The sequence below is a fragment of the Petaurus breviceps genome, unplaced genomic scaffold (assembly GCF_028583685.1).
Source record: "Petaurus breviceps papuanus isolate PSGF00001 unplaced genomic scaffold, PetGlider_PUasm1.0 90760, whole genome shotgun sequence".
Lineage (NCBI taxonomy): Eukaryota > Metazoa > Chordata > Mammalia > Diprotodontia > Petauridae > Petaurus > Petaurus breviceps.
In genome coordinates, this window is record NW_027187338.1 from 9124417 (window position 1) to 9140214 (window position 15798).

At 37.1% G+C, this 15798-nt stretch overlaps 3 protein-coding genes across 4 annotated transcripts in view; 2 read left to right on the forward strand and 1 right to left on the reverse strand.

Annotated features, from left to right (window-relative positions):
• The window catches only part of KPNA6 (karyopherin subunit alpha 6), a 387231-nt gene that overhangs the window by 122245 nt on the left and 249188 nt on the right, over positions 1-15798 (forward strand). The gene's annotated exons all lie outside the window — the stretch shown is intronic.
• The window catches only part of TMEM39B (transmembrane protein 39B), a 319933-nt gene that overhangs the window by 122245 nt on the left and 181890 nt on the right, over positions 1-15798 (forward strand). The gene's annotated exons all lie outside the window — the stretch shown is intronic.
• Positions 1-15798, reverse strand: part of PTP4A2 (protein tyrosine phosphatase 4A2) — a 38592-nt gene that overhangs the window by 21580 nt on the left and 1214 nt on the right. For both annotated transcript variants that reach the window (XM_069068043.1, XM_069068042.1), the window contains exon 2: positions 1209-1950. In XM_069068043.1, the coding sequence (XP_068924144.1) occupies positions 1209-1304 (96 nt within the window). In that variant the 5' untranslated portion in view covers positions 1305-1950. The remainder of the gene's footprint in view (positions 1-1208; positions 1951-15798) is intronic.

The following is a 15798-nucleotide window of genomic DNA, read 5'->3' on the forward strand; positions in this document are numbered from 1 at the left end:
AAGGCACAGTGCTAAGGATACAAAGATGAAAAAGGACATAATCCTGACTTCAGAGAGTTATGGATTAAGCAGGGTAGAGGTGAGACTATAACCCAGGTTACCTGATGCCTCATCCAGAGCTCTTTCTTCTAAACAGCACTTTTCTGAAACTCTACTTAAGCTTTAGAAAAGCTGTGAGGTGTGGCAGCAGATAGGAACTACAATCAAGTCTGGTTCCCTGCTCCTCTGCATGTTCTTTATTCTAATTTCATCTGGCATCTCTGCCACCATCACTGTAACAGCTGCAAGAGATGAGGGAACCTCAAAGATAAGGTTCCTCTGCTATCTCTGAAGTAGATGGCCTAGAACTGGAAACAACATGCCAGACCTAAAAGTACTTGGGCCAGACCTAAAAAGTCTTAGGCCACTGAAATGCCATGACTCCACTACAGGCCTCTGGTCAACCTGCATACCACACACAGCAAATAAAATAAATGAGAACACTGATAGCCTGTAAGGAATGTAAATTATTGACATAAATCATAGTGCTATTAAAATGGTTAATGGACTCTATTTTTAGAGTATAAATCCCAGAGATTTTAAACCACTCTATGGAATCAGCAATTTAACAAAGCTTCAAAATACAGGTAAAATCCCATTATAGTGAACTCTATAGGACTCAATCATGTGGCAGTTGTATTCATGATGAAAAAAAAAATCATATTCCTAGTATTCAGGACATGGAGATTAAGGAGAACAGAAACTCAGCAACAAATCAGTCAATGAAAATAATGCTCCAATTTCAGTAGGAACAGGAAAAGACTCCGCAAACATTAATACTCTGTCCCATATCTCTACCCCTGAGTTCTGGAATCATCTTTGGGTGGTAATGTTTCGGTGAACAAACAGCCAAGGATTTTAGAGGAGCTTCAGGCCACCTGGGAGTGAAAGGGCAATTGCTACTTGCAGACATGGAAAAGTATCAGTGATTGTTCTGAGACCAAGACCCAGAAAAGGTCATACAGGGTTAGACTGGAATCTTCCTGGAGCACTTTTCCAGCTCTAAAAGCCACAATTATATTGTAAACAGGTCAAACAAGACTTACGTCTATCCCTCATGGATGGAAAAAAGCTTTGTGGTACAAGAACTTCTTTATAAAGGCATTCACTATGATGGGTTTTTAAACCTGCAAAATGATTTCCCAAAGTGGATAGCACCACACTCTTACCTCTGTGAACTTGTTGAGTGTTGCATTGGTAGGATTGTGGGTAATCAGAAAACGCATGTTCTCATAAGAGATCTCCACAGGGGCTGGACGGTTCATTATGGCAGACAAAAAGTATGTATGTGTGTGAGAGAAAGAGAGAGACAGGGGAAGTAGGTATGTGTGGGTGTGTGTTTGAGGAAGAGAGATGAGAAAATGGATAAAAAAAAATCAATAACCCTTGAAACGTTTCACAGCAGAAAACATTAAAAAGACCACGAAAATGCCTATTATTGATCAGTGTCTTCTCTAGTCAGCTTGTTCCTTCCTTAAGGAGCTTCTTCAGGATAAGCAGATCTATTTAGAATCCACTGGAATTCAGATTCAACTTGGGCCTCAATGACTGCAGATGGCTACCTTCAACCTCCAAAATTCCAACTGCCTGCAACTTCAGGAGCCTTTCCTACATTTAGGCACTGGTGAGGCAAGGTGAAAGTATAGACCCACTCTGCACTTGTGTTTTCTTGATAATTAATTTTGCTGGAGTCGTTAAAGGGAATATGCTTCCAATATGAAAAAAATATAGATATATGCCAAATATTTCTGAGGCCAATCTTGGTGTCCGGAATCTTCAAGGCAATGTTAATTATGGCACATAGAAGCCTCAAGCTCACTTGTCAGCGAAAGCACTGTGCTGAGCCTGGCAGAAGTCTGCCTGCACGCTCAGAATCGCCATAAATGTGCGGAGTGAATTCCAACAGAGAACCTACAGGAAAGGAAAAAGGCCAAGTGTGTGAGTAACTGGTTAGTTGATCGCATTACAGCACACAATGCTATGAGTAAAGAAATAATTCAACAAGCATTGGGAATACAAAAGCCTAAGTTTCTACACACCTGTGGCTTACATTCTAACAGCGGAAAACAACATAAATACAATGCACTTACTATTCTAAGTTACCATGATAAATATGGAATTATAGAAGAGTACTGGATATACACAACTGGATATGCAAAAAACAAATTCTAAAACATATGCAGGTCTACCTTGCTTTACAAAGTTATTCATTAAAATGTGTTGAGGAAACTATCAAATTTTTACATGTACAATTCACTATTTAAGGTAATTTTACCTTTGGATGAATTATTTCCTTAATGCAATCACCACTCCTCCCCCCACACATACCCCTTTACTCATGAGCCTTGCAAGCCAAGTGTTCGCATATTTCCTATTTGTTTAAAACAGATTACAAAAACTAGAAGACTGGGGAGAGGGATTTATATATTTATCCTTGAGATTGTAAAACCTCTTTTACTACCCACAAAATAAGCATTGGCTTCCAACTAGGGTAATCACCTCTTTTTCCCCCCATTCCAGCTTTTAGCTACTTCTGTTCCTACTTCACTGAGGCAAGAGTATAAAATCACAGAGTTGATAAAATGAAGTTCTACACCTCCAACACTAGCCTCCCCCCAAATTTTCACCAAAAAAAAAAAGGAAAAAAAGGCAAAGCTTTCCAATATTTTAAGCCAGAATAACTGTACTAGGGGTCTGACACATGCACACCTAGTTGGTTAAGACTATACAATTTCTTTGAGTATTCTTACGTATGGTTTGGTTTCCCCAGCTAGAACATAAATGCCTCAAATGGGATGATGATTTTCTTCCTATCTCCTTCACCATACTACCAGGGTAGATCTACAAACCTTCTACCAATTTTCAAGAATAGCTGTGGCCAGGGGTGGCTAGGTGATGCAGTGAATAGAGCACCAGCCCTGGAGTCTGGAGGACCTGAGTTCAAATCAGGCCTCAGACACTTAACACAAAAGCTAGCCATGTGACCTCGGGCAAGTCACTAAACCCCCAACTGCCATACCTTCCCCTCTCCAAAAAAAAAAAAAGCAAAAAAAAGAATAGCTGTGGACAAAAAAATTCACCTCCCTTCAGCCCACCTAGTAATAAGCCCCAAAGCTAACTAGGCTGGCCCTCCCCTGGCAAACCTGCTGTGTGACCCACAGTCCTTCACAAAATCCCTCCCAGGGCAAAAGCACCCAGCTGTGACAAATGCAGCACACCCAGAGCTGAAGAAAAGAACACACAGCCACATCTACTGTGAAGAGGCTCCATGGAAAACCCTCAGTGAACTTTCCACTCCTTAAGGATCCTTGGTTTTATCAGTTCAGGTGCTCCTCTACTGACACAGAAGCCAAACTATGGATGGGTAAATAAATAACCTAGAAATAATTACTATGCCCCCAAAATTCATCACCCTGAAGCCAACTTCTGGTGAAAACTTTCCCCATCTGGGGGGGATCCAGATGTGGTTTTCAGTTATCAATGTGGAAATTTCCATTTTTAACTATTAATCCTAAGAAAGCTTCCTGGGACACCAAAAAGTTAAGTGACGTGGATCCCACAGCTAGCATGCGTCAGAGGCAGGGCTTAAACCCATGTCTTTCTGACTCCAAAGTCAGCCCTTCTTCCACCCACTGATGCCTCTCTCAAGACACTTATAAATTTATTTGTTAATTTATTCTCCCTAATATTCAAATTCTCTAAAAGGTAGGGAAGGAAGCAGCAAGGGGTTTTGTCCAATTAATAAATAAAAATAAGGTTCATAGGAATAGTCACAAAGTAACTCAACATCATGCCCAGGACAACCCTAATCTCCAAACACTTAAGCCAATTCTTTATTCAGTCTTCTTTATGATTTGTTTTAACTGCATGGATTCTATTATCAAAGATAAAAGTACAAAAATAAAACAGCCTTTAAATTTAGAAGACACAGTATCTCAAATGGCATTCATAATGCCTTTATACCACTATCCTGTCCAATTAAAGGCATCTAACACTGCAAAAGCAAAAAATTCCTAAACATAAGCAGAGTGCAAACACATATACCACCACTCTTACTCTTCTCAGGCATTTGTAATTTTAAAACAAACCAAAAACATTAATCTCAAATTATCCAACCAGATCTGTTTTTCAAACACTGGCCATAGAATTATAAGATCCTAGATTTGGAAAGAACCTTAGATCACTTAGTCCAATACTTCCTCAAGTGAAGAAACTGAGAAGGAAGGACTTGGTCAAGGTCATAAAGATACTTGGAAGAACAGGGGTCAGTCTCTTAAGAACCCAGAGTCTCCTGGCAATGAGTCCAGAATTGGGAATTAACAAAATGCTTCAATTATCATAGGAAAAGGCTGGGAGAAGGAGGGAACTGCCCCCTCCCAGAGAGAAGGAATTCATCACAATTTCATTCCAATCTAAGTTTTCTTCACATATTTGCTTTAATTGTTCATCAGTTACTCTGTGAATGTATAATCATTCTTTTTATGTTATAAGAATAACTATTCAAAGTAGTGCATAGCAAAACACAAGGAAAGTCTAACCTGCTTTGAAGCACTTTGGAACCACAGATATCATCAAGGTTAATGTGTCTGTCAGTTGAGAAAAAGAGCAATGAAAAGACTGCATTGTACTGCTGGCCAAGCTTTAAAAGTAAAGACTCCAGAATTAAGTTTTCTACCTGGATACTAGCATTTGTCTGCTTGGAGAACAGAGAGCTTTCTCCCATATTTCTTCTCCAATTCCCTTCTGGAAGGACCACTTCCAGGAATGACAATAATTTACCATGACATTTTTTCCCGTCTTGTAGAGATCCCCAACACAAGAAGCCATGCCCAAAAAAGGTGTTTTATAAGTGTTCGTTCATAGACCCGTGGTAATAAAATCAAGCCTTTCTTCACTATCCCCTCAAACCCCCAAAGAAGTGTTTGGCTACATCGGTGATGAACCTTTTGCAACCTGTCAGTTCATTTCAACTAAGGCAAGTACCTTTGGAAGTCATAATAATTCAAAGCAAAAAGACTAAGAGCATGAACAACCTACTACAGCTGGGAAGAACTCAGAAGTTGGAGACTCCCATGGTTCAGCAAATGGTTAGCACCTGTAAACTCTACAGGAAGACTTTTAAAAAGAAAGCTGTATTTTTGGCATTAATTCTATTTTGTCCATTTAAGAAGGTAAAATTTAAAAATCTGTTCAGTGACTTAAGAGTCTAGGTTACTTTAAAGCATCTGCCAACCATCTTTTTGGTAATTATTTATAATAATTTGAGATGGTGTACTGTCAGATGAACTTAACCAGGGGTTAAAATCCATGAGGAAAGGTGGACAGTCAACAGTACTATACAGAATGTTCAATTAACCCTTTAAAGAAGGCCTCTTGGAAGTTACTTAGTATCAGACTGGTGACAAAGTTTTGTACAGTTTGGGGATGTAATGGCTAAGATAATGGGCCATAAACTATCCTATCAACTTTTTAAGATAAAAATAAGTATTTGAAAAGTATATAATAATGGGGGAAAGGGGATATTTAAGAATAGAGAGGTAAGAGAACCTACACCTAGACTAAAGTCCTAGCTTAGTTATTATGTAACAAAGTTACTTAACCTCTGTGGACCTCCATTTCCTCATCTGTAAAATGTGGTAGTGTTCTACTTGATCTCTAAGGGTTACTTTACACTTCTAACTATATGTGTATATATATATATGGGGACCACCTCTATAAAATCATTCAGTATACAGTATTTCAGATGCAAATCTGTTCCAGGAGGCAATGCTGTGGTGGAAAATGAATCTGGAGTCAGAAGACTTGAGTCTGAATCCCAACTCTGCCACTTTAACTGGTTGTGTGACCTGAGGCAAATCTCTCAATTTCTTTAACTTGTAGTTTAGCATTAATGCTACTTCTCAGAATTTTGGGGAGAGGAATTATTACCTGACCATGCAGTAGAGAAGATGCTACTATACCTCCTGACAACTAGCATGCTAAAATCAAATATAATTACAAAAAATACTGAGTAGCCTTTTTAAAGACAGTCCCATTTCTCACTGTGCAGACATTTAAAAGTGAACCGTCCTATCTTTCATCAAATTCTGCACTAAGAAATTAACTCTTTATCTCTAACATTTAAATGAATGACAAAATGACCAGGGAAATCTCAACTTCATGGACAAGCCCAGTTTTCACTAAATACAAGTTCTATATATCTCATAACGCAAGAATGAATCCTACCTACCTTTAAGATAACATAAAAGATTATGAATATGTGAAAAGCAAGTTGATAATACAATTAAAGCTTTACTTTGTTTATAAGACACTTAACAGGAAATTGTGCAAATTTGAGTTAGCTCAGTTTCTACACTCATGAAACATTACAGCAGAACAGTTTATAAAGTACCAGCTTACAACAAAAGTTGCCAACAACATGCTTTCTCTACAAGTAAGATGTAAATAGCAACCCCAGGATTTTACCCTAACTACCATAATAGTAGTCTTCACCTCCTTCATTTATTCTCACTTTTCTATTTCCTCAAATGAAGAGGAAACATTAAAAGTTCTACCAAGGAAATCTATAGACAAAATTTGTTCCCAGAGTTGAGAAAATTCCTAACTTTCCCTTCAGTGAAAGGGTGGAGGGGACAATGGGTGTGGAACACTGCACAGACTCTAAGACTCAGTTAAGATGTTAGTTTTGCTGAATTATACTCTTTTTTTTCTGCTTTATTTTTTCATATACAGCATGGTTTGATAAGCAGAGCAAGGGAAGGAGTATATTCAGAAACTAAAATGATATAAAAACAAATTATAGTAATACATTTTTTTTTGCTTTTTGGAGGGCAATTGGGGTTAAGTGACTTGCCCAAGGTCACTTGGCTAGTTTTTTGTGTTAAGTGTCTGAGGCCGGATTTGAACTCAGGTACTCCTGACTCCAGGGCTGGTGCTCTATTCACTGTGCCACCAGGCCACCCTAGTAATACACTTTAAAAAAATCATTACTACTAGGAATTTACCCCAGTGAGAACAAAGGAATTGTCCCTTATATGCCAAAATATTTATGGCAGCTTTTTCTGTGGTAGCAAAGAAAACAAGGAAATAAAATAAGTATCCATTGATAGGGAATGGCTCAACAAATTATGACTTAGGAATGTAATGAAGTATTATTATTCCATGAAATATTAAATATGAAGAATTCAGGGAAACTTGAGAAGACCATATATGAAATGATACAAAGTGAAGCAATACTGAAAAAAAAAATCACATAATGACTAAGCACAACAATGAAAAGATAAATATTAAATAAAAACATCAGATCAATGACTAATCTTGACTCTAGAAGCCTGGGGAGGCAGACTTTCTCTTTGGTAGAAATATGGTGGAGTATTGATGCACAGTAAAGCATATTTTATCAGAAATGGTCAGTGTGTCAGTTTGTTTTGCCTAACTGTACTTTATTATATGGAAAGGTGGTGGAGTCAGTTACTAGGAAATGGCAGCAATACAAAAAAAATCAATGAAAACATTTCAACAAACAAATAAAAATCCAAGGGCCACTTCTATTTTTTTTTTTTAAAGAAAATAATGACCTTGGATCAGGGGGAAATATTTTAATAGCTCAGAAACTGTGTAAGATACAACCTGACACTCAAAAAAGAGTAAAGCAATCAACCAACAGCCACACTATCAGATTCTGAGAGAGTATAAGTTATTTATCCAAAGTTCCCTGACTCTGTAAGCATGGATCAAAAGGGAGTGGTTACCAAATTTGTATGTTCTCTAGTGATTAGCAATCCTAGTAGGTTTTAGAGTGAAACAGATAAGTGAACTATAAGATTAAAACTTAACTACTGCCCACATGTTCAGGTCCCACTTTCAAAATGTTCTTTCAGATTCTGTTACTTTGTCTTTTTAGCATCTAGCAATTTCCCAAGATGAGCCTTTTTGTCTGAATGTATTCTACTCTTTTCTTCTTTCCTCAATATTTCTGTTCTTTAAGGATTTGTGATTTTGTCAACATAAGTAGTACCTTCACCAATGCAGTCCATAACCCATTTGTAATTTAAATCATCTACGAGTGTTGCCTCAGCCAAAAGTTTTATCACCCGGGGGCTAACTTCTCCAAATGTAGGTAGGTTGGTCTATGGACTGTGCATTAATCTATCACCAGACCTATACTTTCACTCATTAAAATAGCAACAACATAATCATGACCGACAAGCACAGACCTTTTTTTTTTAAGGTCACATCAAATCATATGACAATAGGCATTAGTGTTGTTTTCAGGGAATGTTTTTTAATTAAGTTAAACAGGTCTAGTAACCTGATTCTATTTGTTCATACTTCCATTTCCAGTCTGAGGTATCATGTGGCTATCCTCTGAATGAGTTTTAACTTTTAAGACTATCATCTTCCTGTGTTTTAAGACTTTCTAGGCTTCCTGTTATAGATTTTTTTTTTAAATCACACAGATAGTAAGCTTCATTCTAAAGGATTTAGTAAATAACTTGCTGTATACAAAGTTTATACCCAACTGTCAAATCCTGAAGCTTGTTTAACATCAAAAACATGAGCAAATTTCCTAGAGAGCAACTGAAGTTTCAACATTTTGATTTTGTTTCCAACTCCACACAGAGGGCTACTCATAGCCAACTACAGAATCCATTATTTCATTTATACTGAAATGCACTTGGAATTTTCAACTGCAATCCTAACTACAAGCAAACAACCAAGAGACACCTGGACTCTCATTCACCCCATTCTCAAGTGTTATCTTGGCTATAATCAAGGAAGTTAGACTATAACAGCTACAAGTTTCCTGAGGTTGCAAAAGAGATACTTCAGAAAAGGTTATTTGAATCACTTTTCAAAAGAAGCTACAACACAGCAACAGTGTTCTAGGAGGCAAAAGATGAAACTGTCCCAGGACTGCTGAATTGTATATGGTTACATCTTACCAAGAGTAGCATGCAAAGCAAAAATTTTTCATCTTTGGTTAGCATTACTAAAAGACTACCATGTTTCGATGATTAGATAGTTTTGTGGGTCAGTTTAATGCTTTACATTCTCCATTCTGTCAAACATATTCATCATATTTAAATTCACATTCTGAAATTTTGTGATCTATATCAGCTGAAGGACAGGAAGAGGGAAGAGAATATGCATTTATACAGCACCTATTATGTGCCAGGTACAATATATCCTAAACACTTCATAAATATTTATTAATGAAATTATAATCTTTAAGTATTAAATATAAAAACAATACTCATAACTTCATTTATACAGTACTTTAAGCTTTACAAAAGCACTTTCCACACAACTCTAGGAAGTATGTGGTACACTGTATAGCAGGAGTGTTGGTCTTAAAGTAAAGAGATCTGGTTTCAAATACCAACTGAGACATTTAGTAGTTCTATGACTCCTGTTAAAGTACCATAAAGCTCAGATAGTTCACACCACTAATAAATGTCTGAGCTGGAATTAGAAACCAGGTCTCCTGATTCCAAGTACAGAACTGTGTTCAGATTTTGTTTCCTTTTTCTTCCTCGTTAGAGGATGCACAGACTTCTGAACCCTAGTCCTTCAAAGATGGAAAAGCAATAAGGTAATTTTGTAAGCAGACTAATTTTAAAATGAAACACTTCTTAACTGGTCCCTTAAAAAAAAGATTTGCTGGGTACACATCACAATAGGTCCTGTGTAGGAGGCAAAACAAAAATGTGTCTCAGCTTTTTTGCTGAATACTTTACAATCTAGTTGAGGAAAGGTACCAATAGTAGCTAAGAAGTATTTTGAGGAAACAAAGTAAGGAAAAGGTTGGTGGAAGTAAGAAAAGTTTCTTGGAGAAAATAAGCATAAAAGAAAGTGATAATCATAGACTTGTGGAGAGTAGAACACGACAAGGAGGTGGGGAAGGCATGGTCAAAACCTGAGCAAAATGCAGAGGTCTCAGCTGACCCTTAGATGCACTTCTGTCTGAAGTGCACAAAAGAAATGAGCTCAGATGGTCTCCCCACCTAGCACTGGGTCTAACACAGTACTTTGTACATCACAGGGATTTAAATGTTTGTAGAATTGAAATTCAATAAGTCTGAGAAGGTCAGAAGACGGATGGCTTAGAAAACAAGCCTCGAATCAAAAGGTAATGATATACCCACTGCAGATTCTTAGGACTTTATGAGAAAACTGTGATCCAATCAAGTAGCAGTTCACTGACTCTTAAGATCAGATATGCAAGGGATGTAGGCACTCTTAATGCTGGCCCTTCCAAAACTACCAACTGGGCTCACAATTATACCCTTACCTGAGAAAATTCTACTTAATTAGGAAGCTATTTTTTCCTAACAAGATCAATCTATCCAAATTCCAATGGAGATACAGCAATATACCATACTGAAGATAGCCAATCATTTGGAACATAACTGTTATAATATTTTATTTATTATTTTATATATTTATTTTTATAATTACAATTATATACATTATATAATTATAATTGTATTTTACATATTATTTTATTCAGTATTATTATTTATAATGTTTTCTTCAAAGAGATCTCCACATTCTTTGAACAGTTTTAAAAATCAATAAAAGGAAGCTTATTTGTAACTACACGTGTAAAGTGAAGAATAATGTCACTAAGGTCTATTGTTTCTCCATCAGTTCCCTTTCAATTTGCTGACAAATCTTACTGATGACTCATTTCCTCTGCACTAACAAAGTCACCCCATTCCTTAATGATAGGCTTTTAACCAGAAAACAGATGTCAACTTACTTTGGCATACTAAAAGTAGAGAGCAAATATTCTTTAAACACCAATATACCAACCAAGAAGCATTTATCAAATATCTACCTACCACGTTCAGACACTGCTTTTACAGGCAAAAATTAAAGAGTCACTGCCCTCAATAACCTTCCACTCTATCCAGAGAAGCAACATATACACATCTAAATAAACATAAAATATATACAAAATAAAAACAAAGTAATTTTTGTAGTGGGTACTAACAACTGAGGGGAAAAAGGAAAGGTCTCATATAGGTAGGACTTGAGTTACACAAAGAGCATAGAGTAAAAACATCTACCCAAAACTTCAAGTAAAACAGTACTAATTTAAAGCGATGTCCAAGTCCTGATGAAAAATAAGGTTAACACTAAGAGACCTCAGGGAGACTTTTGCAAATCTAAATTCTTGTCAAATACATTAAGTTGAAAAGCCAAATTTTTGGCCACTACAGCAATAAAAATAGAAGTACTGTATCTGATCTTCTAAAGCAAATATATCACATGTGCATTTTGTGCCAAAAGAATTAACATTTTCTGAGAAAGATGAAATCTCAACCCAAAGACACTATGAAAAGAATTAAAATACTGCTTCTCTAAAGGCAAGCCCTTTCAATGGTCAAAATATTTTTTTTCAAAATGGGCTCAGCTAACAAAAGGGTCACTGAAAACAGTAATTTTATAACTCCCTAAAGTTTGAAAAGTCAACATTGCACAAGATAAATTTATATTAAAATGATGAAATTAAACAGGGTTTGTGGGTTTAGACTACAGTAGACTCCATGTTACTGGTTAATAAATTCAATTCAGGAAAACCAAAACCATATGTATATCACATATGTAAAAACTGCTGATTATGATTGGTTGTCCTCACAGGTATTGTGCTGTGGAATCTTACAGAAACCTTGAGTAATGGTGCTGTAAGGATCTTCCTTGAAAAATGCTAGAGAGGGGCCATCTCCTTAGCTCTCATTCTGGTTAATTCAATAAAAGATAATTACAGAAAGTGAACAGAATTAGTACAGATCTAGAACTACTTTTGGAGGGGCTGCCTGGACAACAGTGGAATCTAGTTTGGTCAAGACCAAACTGCTCCTCAAGAGAAGGAGAATGGCATTCACACACAATACCCACTTCAGTTCTAAATCAGGCAACTCTACAAAGCTTTCAGAAGACCAACCAGGAAGTCAAAAAAGCTGAAAAATGTGGTTCTGCTAACTCAACAAAGAATAATTGCAGAAAGTTGTCAAATACCTTTATATATACACAATAGCTGTGAAGTTTAGTGGGGTTAGAAGCTCTCCTAATTCTCACCAAAGATTAAGAGAATTAAATCACCATTTCACAATCCAATGAAATATGGCAAGGTTGCACGGTTTACAAAGTCAAAAGATTATGCATCAATTTCTAGAGAACATAATATCAAGTTTAGTATCTCAGACAAATCACAAAACAAATACACCAGGAAGAGATTTTACATATTTTTAAAGGAATAATAATAAAGTTTACAACAAAAATCTATATTTGAAGGAGAAAAAGGACAATTTGAGCACTTAACTATCTCCTACATAGCTCTCTGTAAAAAATAACGGGAGAGCAACTGAAAATAAATTACTATATTACTATAAAGTTAAGCATAAGCAGCTACATGGCACAGTGTAGCTAGACCTGGAGTTGGGAAGACCTGAGTTCAAATTCAGACTGAAACACTAGCTTTGTGACCCTGAGCATGTCACTTAACTTTGTTTGCCACAGTTTCCTCATCTATAAAATGAGCTGAAGAAGCAAATGGCAAACCATTCTGGTATATTTGCCAATAAAACCCTAAACAGAGTCATAAACAGTAGAACAAACTACACAACATAAGCTAGGGCTACACAAGGAAAAAATTGTCCACTGTTGGCTGAGTTTTTTTTTAACTTTATTTTTGTGGTTTTTCTTTCTCTGTCACTGAAGGCTGTTTTTACTAGGCAAAAAAGGTGAAGTGATCAACTTTTGAAGGTTACAATCCTAAACCCTACAATAGCACCAATAATAACAATTCACTTTTATAAAATGCTTTAAGATTTACAAAGTACAACTGTTATTCAACAAGTCTTCTAAACAGAAGTATTTCATACCTTGAGCAACATCAAACAAGATACATATGTAACCACTCTTCAGTGGACAAATCAGTTGAGCCTTCCAAAGTGAATACTTTTTATCTAGAAGGAACTTCAATTTTCCAATGAACCCAATTTTTTTCATATAACTTATGGGAAAAAACACCTACCAATTTAGACCAGTTTACCGTTCAAGGTGAATAGATTAAAAATCCTTCTACAGGATTAGTTCGTTCCTTTGCATAAGATGTCTCAACATATTTTTAAGTTCTTTCTAGAGACTTCACTATAGTTTCCAACCCCCAATTCTGCCCTAGTGCTGAAAAACAAACTGCTCCTTATAGTTCAATTCTGTTCCTCAATATGAGTAAGTTTTTCAGACAATCGCTCTGGAAAGATGTTAAGGTAAATTTCTAAACAAGAAGAAGGTTAGAAAATTCCCTAAGAAAGGTCAATGTTATTTTTTTTTTAATATCCTGGAAAATGCTCCTATTTTTTTAAGCCTTCAGGTCTTTATTTTTTTAATTATATGTAAAATCAGTCACATATTTACTCTTTTATAAATGTTTCCAAAGTTCAATGACTATGTTGTAAATGGTTTCTTTCCATCAACTGGGTTCATGCAAATTAAATATTACTTGACTTTTGAGTCATGGAGGGAGTGGTTTTACTTCTGCAATTCTGAGTCACAGTACACTCTCTCTGTTCAGAAGTTCTAAACTATTTGTCATTTATACAGGTGTCCTAAAATTAGCCAACCATTCCCAGAGGCAAGATCATTTCTAGTTGACCCACTTTCCCAGAGAAAAGACCATTTCTGGATGACCCTTTCTAACTCACCCTCAAAGTCACTAAAATCCATCTATCCCACTCCCCACTCCAACAAAAAATACAAGTCTGCCTGTCAACTTTTTCAGCCAGACTTTCCTCTCCCAGCCACATCCCAGGTGCCTCATAAAAACTGAGCACACCAGCACAAGGCACACACCCTGAGGCCCCAAGAGAGTTTGTAGGCAGAATCTACTCCCACACTAAAAGCCTATACTTAGGCCCTAAAGAGTCTCCAACCTGCCTTTCCTTAAATGATCACCTTGCCTCCAAGCCTCTATTCATTGCTCACACAGACCTCAGAGGAGCTATATGGAGAAGAAACCCCCAAGGAAACTCCACGGAAAGAAAAGTTCACTTTCAATTTCTGAAAGCAGAAAGTATGGAGTGATTTGGAAGAATGCTTGTACCCCTTTCTGGGTTTTATATGAACTAAGAGTCCTTCACATTGAGGAGGAAATTGTGTTAATAAATGGTTTTTGTAGGAGCAAAGTCTTCCAAAGACTGGAGCAGTCACGAAGTTTAAGGGTTAACCCAAAGTCCTATGCACTAGAGCCATTAATTATCAAGCCTTCAAAAAAGATCCTTTGGATACAAGGCCATAGAACCCATGACTGAAAAAGGGACTCCCAACAATATGTGGAAAAGAATACAACACAAATCAGAGTATTCCTGCATTGACAGAACAACCCCTAAACAATCAATCAACTAATATACATTTATGAAATACCTACTATGTGCCAAGTACTGCCCTAAACATTCCAACAGAAATAACCACTTGGTGTATTAGTCTATGTTTGGCAATCAGATTAATCAATTCTCATATTCCAACCATCAAAAAGAAACTGAATGTTAAGCTGATCACTAGTCACCATGTTCCACCGTGCACTTGCCACTGGTGTAAAGGCAAGTGATTCTGAGGGCTTCATAATGTCATTCTGCTTCCTTAATTTCCGTTTGTACTTTCAACAGGACATAACTTCACTGATTTCCTGTCTGAAACTACTGCACATCATATGGAACATAGCAGCAAAGCGCTCCCATGTTCCAATCCAGTAGTCGTTACTTTCTTGATAAAAGGGAAAGAGCTAACCTTTAAACTCAAGGTAATCTACAAAGTAAATGTCCTCTGGAATTTGTTTAGATATTAAGAAAGTTGTGTGTTCAGGCTTTCTTGCCAGGAAAAGGGGGTGGGGAACAAGTACTAGAGAAGGAATAATTGTAATTCTATACAATCCTGCATTATACATTTCTAAAATGCCTTTCATCAGAAGAACTCAAAACACTTTTAAGCATTAGCCTCCCCGGAATAGATGTGCTTTTCAGTTAAGTACAGAAAAGGTCAGAGTCTTGGAGAGGAAGATTTAGGAGGAAGCTTTGGACTGAGAAAGCCAGAAAGAGCAGGAACAATCATTAGCAAACTTGTAAATGCAAACAGGCCCAAATAGCATATAGGGTGGGGGAAATAAAGCAGGCAGAAAGAAGCCAAAAGATTGCTTCCCAAGGTTCAAAACTCACACAAACCAGAATCCCTGGATTAGACTGCTTCAAAAGTTACCTTATCTTATTCACCAGTACAAGGACCACCCCAAGGAATGCTCCTCCATGTACAAGTAACCAACACACACACACACACACACACACACACACACACACACACACACACACACACACACTCACTCACTCCCCTCCCCCATCCCCATCACAGTGACCACCTGAAGACCCTGGAGGCCTCTTCCCTTTACAACAAAGTGAGTGACCACCTAAAGACCCCTACACACCATTTACACCTGAAGAGCCAGGAAGAATTTCTATCACCATTTATAATAAAGTGACCACCTGAAGACCAGGCAGAACTCTCCCCCTATATATACAATAAATAAGGGAACTAGCTAAAGACCCACATTGCTCCCCTACAATAAAATGAACACCTGAAGCCTTCATGTTGCCCCCCTCTAACAATAAAGTTACCACCTGAAGACCCACGTTGCCCCCTCTACAATAAACTGACCACCTGAAGCCCTACGTTGCCCCCCTACGATAAGTTACCACCTGA